The following is an 8,651-nucleotide window of genomic DNA, read 5'->3' as shown; positions in this document are numbered from 1 at the left end:
CTGCCCTCACCCACCTCTTTCCCCACAGATCCTGGACGACCTGTTGGAGACGGACCGAGTCACTGCCCACTTCTAGACCCCTGGACACTGCCACTTGCCCCACCCCGCTTTTGTACAAAACACAAAGAAAAACGTTTGTTTGATTTGAGAAGAGCATGTGGTCATTGCAGGCCCAGCTCCAGGCCACAGTCACTCCAGCGCCCCCAGGCCTTTCTTAGGCGTCTGTGCCTTGGCCCTGGCCGGCCCCTCAGCCTGCGGTGGGACGAGCTCTGTAGTCCTCCTGCCGGGGCTCCCTAGATCTCCAGGTACTCGTACAGCCCCTTGGTCTTGGGCATGAGGCCCAGGTGGACCAGGACTCGGACCAGGAGGGCAGTGATCCGCATCGACAGGGTCTCCAGCCTGGGGTGGGGGAATCCAGGGGTCGCAGGTTGGTGGGGGGTGGGCCCTGGCTACCCGCCCTTCGGACCCCGCGCGCCTGCTCACCTCAGGGCCACTTCAAACTTTAACGACTCCCAGATGACCCTGATGTGGCGCAGGAGGCTGGCACCATAGGTGTTCTGGCACGGGGCGCCCGCCAGGCGGCTCCAGCCCCGGACCGCGCTGCACAGAGACCACCGACCAACAGGCCGTCAACCCCGCCTCCTGGCTCCGCCCCCCCCTCCTGTGCGCACGCGCGGGGTGGGGGCGGGCACCTCTTGGCCATGAGGAAGTAGCGGTCCACTGGGGCGCCCAGGGCGGTGTTGATGGCGCGCACGGTGTTGAGGTTGCGTAGCACGAGCAGCATGGACCGCGGCAGGGCCTTGAGCACGGCCATGACCTCCTCGAAGTGCTCCCGCGCCATGTCCTGCATGTAGGCCGCCTCCTCGCGGCTCAGCAGGTGTGAGCGCCACAGCTGCCCCAGGCGCACAGGCCGCTGCATGAGCACCTCGGAGAACAGGAAGTAGTCTGGGGGGGCCTGAGCCAGGGCTGTGCCCCCCTCCCCGCCTCACACCCACCCCGGCCTCACCTTGCACCCCGAGCTCAGCCGCGTGCGCCTTCATGGCAGCCTCGTCCCTCAGAATGACGGCCCGCCACAGCTGGCACAGGGCTGACCGATCCCTGGGGGGCCCAGCAATGAGCGGGGGGGGGGAGGCCGGCCTGCAGGGCGGGGTGTGCCCACCCAGCCCCCGCACCCCCAGCTTACTTCTCATCCAGGAACTGGTACAGCCCGTGGTCCAGCAGCACCAGCTGTCCCTTACCATCGGGGCCTTTCCGCACCAGGACTAGGGACAGGGCACGCCGTCTCACCGCCGCACCCCGACCCCAGACCCGACTCCCACCCCCTGCGGCCTCTGCCTACCATTGCCAGGGTGGGGGTCGGAGTGGACGAAGCCTGTGTAAAATATCTGCTCGGCAAAGGCCTGGATCAGTTTCTCTGCGACCTGGGGACAGGACAGGCCGCAGGCCATCATTTCTGGGCCCACAGCGCACGCACCCTCCCCCGCCCCGGGCCCGCAGCACTCACATCCCGCACTGCCAGCCCCATGGTCTTGATGGCCTCCACGTCGTTGACCTTGCAGCCCTCACAGAACTCCGCCGTCAGCACGCGCTGGGAGAGGACAGGTGTCTCAGGTCAGCAGGCCTGCACATCCCCGCCCAGGAGGGGACCCAGCCCACCTTGCTGGACACGTCCCAGTGCACGCGTGGCACCACGACATAGCGGAAGTGCTGCAGCTCCCGTGCACAGCGCTCGGCATTGCGGCCCTCGTTCTCAAAGTCCAGCTCCTGGGCCAGGGTCCCCTTCAGGTCCTGGGGGCCACAGGGGCGGCTGGAGGTCCAGGTCAGGAGGCGGCCCACCCCCGGCCCCCTCGGGCCCCCACGGTTACCTGGAGGACCCAGCTGAAGCCGAAGCTGGGGTGCATGAGCTCCACGAGCTGCAGCAGGAGCTCCAGGGTGTGGATGTCGCCGTCGAAGCGGTCCCGCAGGTCGATGTACTGCACCTGCACGGGAGGCTGAAGGGAGGACTGGCCACCGGCGCCCGGGTGCCCCCCGCGGCGCCCCGCGGGGGCCCCGCGTACCTTCACGGCCACCACGGTGCCGTCGTGCAGCCTGGCGCGGTGCACCTGGGCCAGGCTCGCCGCCGCGATGGGCTGGTAGTCAAACTCCTGGAAGAGCTCGTGGGGCGGGGCCCGGAAGTCTTCGAGGAACAGCTCGTCCACCTGGCAGGACAGCGGGGTGGGGTGGGGGGCGTGGCTCGGAGCAGCCTGCGGCCGCTTCCTGCCTCCACGGTCCCGCGAGAAGGGCTCACCTCCCGGAAGCCCCGCGTGAGAGCCCTGTCCTCCAGCACCCGCAGTGTCTTGATGTACTCGGGGGGCAGCAGGTGGTTGAAGGAGCACAGCCCCTGGCCCAGCTTCACGTAGAGGCCCCCGTTGCTGATGGCCCCAGCCACCAGGGCGTCAGCCGCCCGCTGGTGACATGCAGACATCACCTCCAAGTACCCCGGGCTGTTCTGACCACAGGTATAGAGGGAAGGGATGGGGGCGGGCACCTCCACCTGGGCACCCCCATCCCCGCAGGCCGCAGGCCAGGGCGCAGGAACAAACCTCCTCCACCCCTCGCAGGACGACATTTGCGCACCACCAGTAGTCCAGGGAGATCTGCAGGCCGACCCTCAAAGACCTGTGGGCACAGGCTGCCCTCAGCCCCAGCGGGCACTCGCCTCAGATCCCCGCCAGCACCCCGGACCGCTGTGAGCACCTGGCGGGGCTGCTGGGCTCTCGGGACTGCGTGGCTAGCAGGTCAGTCTCAGCCGCTGGGCTGTGGACTGGGCATCCTGCATCCACACCACCCGTCAGCCCCTGAACGTGCACCCAGGGGTGCCTGGGACGGGAACGGGGGCCTCGGGCCCTAACAAGCGGGCGTGCTCTTTTCATCCTTTGACAACACTTGTTACACAAGAAAATCCATCCACGAGCTAGCACAGCTGCAATGGCTGCTCCGTCTGTGGACATGCCCTCGCTCAGGCCCCCCTGCATCACTGGTCCTGTCTCCTCTGCACTCCGACTGGAGTGGACAGGAGCCCCTGGGGCTCAAACCCCAGAGCTGGGGCCTGCTCTCCCGGCTGAGGGCACGGCCCTGGGAAGTCCCACAGGCCCAGGCCTTCTGGTGTGGGCAGGGGTCCTCGCTCACTCCCACGCCCCAGGCTACGGACAAGGCGGCCCTGGGTCTGGAGAGGGGAGGATCCAGGATCAGAATCCAGGCCTCCAGTGCCGCAGACCCCAGCCCCTCAAACCGTCACGAGCAGGGTGTGGGGCTCCTGCTTCTCGGGGCCCCGGTGCAGGCCAAGCCTCCGCCCGCCCCAGCATATCCTGTTCCAGCCCCTCCGCCACGAGGGGCCAGGATGAAAAGGTGGGAAGGAAGAGGCTGCCAGATCCTGCACAGGCTCCCTGCCCTCCCAGCAGCTGTAGAGACCGGTGTCTTAGAGCAATGAGGTCAGCCCAGACTGAGTGCCATGAACCGGGTCTGTCCCACCCACCCCAGCCTGACACAGGAAGCAAACAGGGCTGTCTGTGTGAGGCAGGGTAAGCAAGGAGACAGGATTTCTCTGAGCACCCCAAGACCCAAAGAGGAGCTGCCCTCCTTCCTGAATAATTCGTCCAAAAGCTAATGCAAGGTCTGCACAGGAGTGAGGGTAGGGGTGCAGGTGACGGCAGCGGGGTGATGGCTATACTCGGGGTGGCCTAGCTAATAGGTCAGTAAATTAGGGACAAGGGGAGCCGGGCTTCTCCCAGTTGGAGAAGGAGTTACAGACACAGAAAGGGAGAAAACCAGAATGACCCGTGTGGGAAATGGAAGAGCGGGTTTGCCGTCAATGGCTGGCCACAGAAGCAAACATATAGCCCTGGGCGTGTGTGCTCACAGCCACACACGCGCGCACACCCGCAGCCCTTGTCCATGGAGGACTCTGGGGCAGACAGCCCAGAGTGGCGAGCACACCGGCATCCTCACCGTGGCCCCCGAGCCCCTGCTCCATCCCGAAGAACCATCGGGAGACTGGCTGCTTCCAAGGCTGAGCCTGGAGTGACTGTGCTGCCAGCTGGAGTAAAATGCTCAAAGGACGCAGGGCATTGGAAGGGTTCCGAGATGCTATCGATAAACGCCAGACTCACCAGCTCTGCTGTACGTTTGAAACAATTTACAGTCAGATGCTGGAGATTAAAAGAGAAGGGTCAGGGGCTTCCCTGGTGGCTCAGCGGTTAAGAATCTGCCTGCCAATGCAGGGGACACAGGTTTGAGCCCTGGTCTGGGAAGATCCCACATGCCGCAGAGCGACTAAGCCCGTGCGCCACAACTACTGAGCCTGCGCTCTAGAGCCCGCGAGCCACAACTACTGAGCCTGCATGCTGCAACTACTGAACCCACGTGCCTAGAGCCCATGCTCCACAACAAGAGAAGCCACCGCAATGAGAAGCCCGCACAGCGCAATGAAGAGTAGCCCCTGCTTGCCGCAACTATAGAAAAGCCCGCGCACAGCAACGAAGACCCAACACAGCCAAAAATAAACAAATACATTTTTTTTTTTTTTAAAGAGAGAAGGGTGAGGGGGACTTCCCTGGTGCTGCAGCGGTTAAGACTCCGTGCTCCCAATGCGGGGGGCCCGGGTTCCATCCCTGGTCAGGGAACTAGATCCTGCACGCATGCCACAGCTAAGAGTCTGCGTGCTGCAACTAAAGATCCTGTGTGCTGCAACTAAGACCCGGTGCAGCCTAAATAAATAAATAAATATTTAAAATAAAAAAAGTGAGAGAAGGGCCCTAAAAGCCAGGCGGAGGGGCTCCTAGGAGCCCAACCCAGTCTCAGCAACTACACAGCACTGATGCTGAGTGACAGCAGCCCTCGGAGTAAAATGTCCCCGTCCAGGCTGACGCAAGCATCCCTTATGGTGGAACACAAGCCCTCAGTGTGGATGGGACGGCTGAGAGGTAGGAATGAGTTCACCCGAGAAGTACTGGGGACGCTAAGCTAGCGACGGAGGGGCAAGGGGCACAGGCACCCACATCAAAGGACAAGGGAAGCGAAGAGCGAAACAATGGGACAAACTGGGAGTAAACATCAGACACACCCACATCAGGGCTCGGCAAAATTTTTCTTGAAAACGTTAGACAATAAGTACTTTGGGTCTTAGGGGCAGCCTCAGGAGGGTGAGGGGGGCGTGGCTGCCGCTCCAAGGAGCTCTATTTATAGAACAGGCAGCACCTCCGACCCTTGTATTTGGCACAGGGCCAGAGTCTGCTGACCCCTGTTGTACAATATTATGGCCTATGTGCCCACAAACATGTCAAGGTCATCATGTGACGAAGGATTAACGTTACCCAGCTCCTGGGAGGTGCCTCTAAACCCATGAGATTTCCTGAGTGACGGCAGCATCGGAGCCGCATAACAGCCTTGACGGTTCACACCAGGGAGGGGCTCTGCCAGCCAGAAAGGACAACCGCGGGATTAGAGTTCAGGGTCTTCAATCAATCAGGGCTATGAGATGAAACTCTGGACACCAAAGCTTGGGGGTGACCCACGTGTACTGTCAGAGGGGGATGAGAGGCGGGGGATGTGTCGGAGGACATGAAGTTCTGAGGCTAGGACCCTCCCAGACCTCACCTCACCCTGGGCATCTCTTCCTTTTGCTGATTCCAACTTTATCTCTCTGCTAAGATAACACCATAATATAAGTACAGTATCTCCTGAGTTGTCCTAGGAAACTATCAAAACTGAGGGAGTCTGTGGGGACCCCCCAATTTGTAGCCAGTGGTTTGAGGTGAGGGAACCCATGGGGACGCTGGAACCTGCAGCTGGTGTCAGACGCCCTGGGCAAGTGGGGGTCTGGGGGGCCATGCCCTGACCTCGAGTTTAGCCATGAGAGCTGAGGAGACAATTAGGACTCTTCCAGACTGGAGACTGACATGGGCCCAGGTGGGGTCCTGGGGCTGAAAAGGTTGTTACTGGGGCACCTGGTAACACAGGGTCTGAGGGTTAGAGGGTCACAATGTGTCAGTTTCCCGATTGTGGCTGTGGAGGAGAATGTCCTTGTTTAGGAAATAACTCAAGGTTTCAGGAGTAATGGGGCATGTTGACAACTTATTTGTCAATGTTTCAAAAAGAAAAGAGTTCTTTTATGTTATCAGTCCAACTTCTTTGGACATTTGAAATTGTGTCCACAAAAAGCCCACAGGATTTTTAAAAGTTAAAATTAAGTAAGGGGTGGGGGCAGAAATGGACCCCGATGCCACCCTCCACCACCCCAGCCCCTGTGAGTGAGCCTGGGCGTGTGTGGTACATTCTGGTCTCCCCTCCCACAACAGGATGAGCCCCGCTGCCCTTGGGCGAGCTGGTCCTGAATTACTCACCACCCACGCTCCTTCCTTGGGCTCCTGCACGTACGTTGCCCTGTTACCCAGGACGCGCTGTGGGCCCCGAGGTCTCCAGAGGCCCCGAGGTCTCCAGAGGCCCCGTGGTCACCCTGCGCCCAGCCAGGGGTGCTCCATCAGGCCTGCCTGTCCTGGCAACTGTTAGGGCTGAGAGCTGACGAGACCGCACAGATTGTTGGGAAAATAGCTCTAGCTCAGCCTCTGAAAGCAAGCTGTGAAAATACCCTTTTCAGGAGGGAAGTGGAGAAGGCAGGGGTATACCGAGTCTGCCACGGGGTATCTAATGCTGGGAAACAGCAGCGCATACGCAGCAGCAGAAGGTGAGATGGCCCAGACCTGCTCAGTGTGATCTTCAGAACCAGGCTGCTTGGGGACAGTCCCCACCGGTCCTGTGCGGTCCCTCATGGTGGAAAGCCACAGGAGAGCCAACCCCAGGCTCTGCCCTCATCAATCTCTAGGCTGTGGAGACTGGGAAACCCTGCAGGACACAGAGGCCACTGCCTAGAACCTGCCCAGGAGGGCAACTGGGAGCTCCAGGCAAACCCATCAAACCACCACCCTGGAAGACGGCGTGGGTACAGCCGCTGCCAGCGAGCTGAAGACAGAAGGCCTTGTTTCATCCCGAAGATGGAATGAGGTAAAGCGTTTGGCCATCTGCCCACCTACGGCTGCCAGTGGGGTAAATTTCAGCAAAGCTTCGGCCAAGTGCCCCAAGTCCTTGGCATGCCGAGCCTGCCCTGGGAAACCGACCCAGGCTCCCAGAGGGCAGCAGGAGCTCAGAGCTGGCAGAGCAGGACACATGCAGTGGCCCTCCTCAACCAAGGTCTCATGTGAGCCCTCTCCCCAGGCAATCGTGCACCCCCAGTCCAACCATGGGTTTGGGTAAGCTGAAGTTTCACTCAGTGCCAAGAACTAGCTCTCAAGACCCTGTGGCTGTAGGAATTCCTGGATCTGACTGGAGCAGGAATGCCTGCCCAAGCTGCTCCAATGGGAAGACCGCCCCACACCCCCAGAATCCTGCCCCGGGAGATACAGGAGTATGAGAGACCCTTCTGCTTAAGGCGCCCTGGACGCCAATGACCAGCAAGGCCCGTCACTAGTCCAGGACACTGGGAGTGGAGGCGAGAGGCAGTCCTCCCCTGTGAGCCCCCACCCCCGTGAGCCCCAAACTCTCCGTCTGGATATGCCAACTCTCCTTGGGAGTGGTGGGCAGCCCGAAGGGAGAGGAGGCGGAGGCCTGAGGTGGGGTCTGCGGAGGCCGTGCCCAGCGTGGATGGCGTGGGCCCCGCAGCGCTCGGCTGCCCCACCGGGCAGCACAAGAGATCCCTGGAAGGCAGCTTCAGAGTTCCCAGCAAAACCCTGCTGCCCCTCCCAGCCCCCGCACAAGGCCCCGCACGCCTGAGGATGGGACGCAGTGGGGAGAAGCCGCCACCTTGCCGGCCCCCTACCTGCTGAAGCGCCCGATGCCGTCCACCACGAGCCGCATCCGCCTCCTCTCCTGTGGCTCAGCCATGAGGTACCTCGCCCCGAGGAGCAGGGGCACCCCCAGCACCGTGGCGGAGAGTGCCTTCTTCCACAGGGGCTGCGGTCTCGAGGGCCTGGAAGACGACAGGCGCACAGCCTGGGTTACTTCCCGTCCGCCCCGGCCCCTCCGGCCTTGGCTCTCCGGGCCCAGCCCATAGCCGCTGCAGCCTCACCAGGACCTCGGCAGGCAGCACCGACTCCGGACGCCTGTGTGGTCACCACAGTGCTCTCTGACCTCCGGGTCCGAGTCACCTCGCCTGAGCCCCACAGCCCCCCAGACCCCAGGGCTCCAAGCGGGCTCCATCCTGCCCGCTGCCCACTCGGCCCTCCGACCCCTTGCTCCCGCTCTCGCTCTGGCCCGCCCTCCCCCACTCTCTGAGCCCACAGCTCTGGCCGAGGCCCAGGCCAGGACCCTGGCGGTGGGGTGGCCAGCGCACTGCACGTGGGAGCAGGTGCATCCCGTCTTGCGGGTGGCGTAGAGAAGGCACGGCCCCCCAGCGGAGGTCGCCTCTCCTGATGAGGGGCACATGCCCTGGAGGGCGCCCGTGGCCAACTCACCACCTTGCAGGCGGTGCCCCGAGGTTTCTCCTGAAGAAGGCGGTGGGGGATGGCCAGGGCTTCAGCCTGCCCTGCAGCAGGGCCGAGTGGAAGTGGCAGAGCTGGGACTGCGAAGTGAGCAGAGGGCACAGGGTTGGTGCAGGAACATGCCCCCCCGGCCTTACACAG

The 8,651-nt window shown here is 62.3% G+C and overlaps 2 protein-coding genes across 12 annotated transcripts in view; one reads left to right on the top strand and one right to left on the bottom strand.

Moving 5' to 3' along the window:
* Positions 1–76, top strand: part of CPSF1 (cleavage and polyadenylation specific factor 1) — a 14,420-nt gene extending 14,344 nt beyond the window's left edge. The window contains 1 exon segment of the mRNA XM_024741036.1: positions 29–76. Within this exon segment, the coding sequence (XP_024596804.1) occupies positions 29–76 (48 nt within the window).
* The window catches only part of ADCK5 (aarF domain containing kinase 5), a 16,580-nt gene continuing 7,955 nt past the window's right edge, over positions 27–8,651 (bottom strand). The window contains exons 1-15 of one of the 11 annotated variants that reach the window (XM_024741100.1): positions 7,850–7,986; positions 6,738–6,879; positions 5,635–6,613; positions 5,352–5,450; positions 2,583–2,658; positions 2,288–2,483; positions 1,866–2,198; positions 1,657–1,788; positions 1,505–1,588; positions 1,340–1,421; positions 1,184–1,262; positions 1,007–1,098; positions 693–945; positions 484–600; positions 27–399 (exon numbers count right to left, since the gene is read on the bottom strand). In XM_024741100.1, the coding sequence (XP_024596868.1) occupies positions 294–399; positions 484–600; positions 693–945; positions 1,007–1,098; positions 1,184–1,262; positions 1,340–1,421; positions 1,505–1,588; positions 1,657–1,788; positions 1,866–2,198; positions 2,288–2,483; positions 2,583–2,608 (1,500 nt within the window). In that variant the 5' untranslated portion in view covers positions 2,609–2,658; positions 5,352–5,450; positions 5,635–6,613; positions 6,738–6,879; positions 7,850–7,986 and the 3' untranslated portion in view covers positions 27–293. Of the gene's footprint in view, positions 400–483; positions 601–692; positions 1,099–1,183; positions 1,263–1,339; positions 1,422–1,504; positions 1,589–1,656; positions 1,789–1,865; positions 2,199–2,287; positions 2,489–2,582; positions 2,659–5,351; positions 6,614–6,737; positions 6,880–7,849; positions 8,000–8,483; positions 8,591–8,651 lie in introns of those variants that run through there. The other 10 variants (XM_024741101.1, XM_024741097.1, XM_024741105.1 and 7 more) reach the window with 10 other exon arrangements.

The sequence above is a fragment of the Neophocaena asiaeorientalis genome, unplaced genomic scaffold (genome assembly GCF_003031525.2).
Source record: "Neophocaena asiaeorientalis asiaeorientalis breed wild unplaced genomic scaffold, Neophocaena_asiaeorientalis_V1.1 scaffold177, whole genome shotgun sequence".
In the NCBI taxonomy this organism is placed as follows: domain Eukaryota; kingdom Metazoa; phylum Chordata; class Mammalia; order Artiodactyla; family Phocoenidae; genus Neophocaena; species Neophocaena asiaeorientalis.
This window is presented reverse-complemented; position numbering and strand designations above follow the sequence as displayed.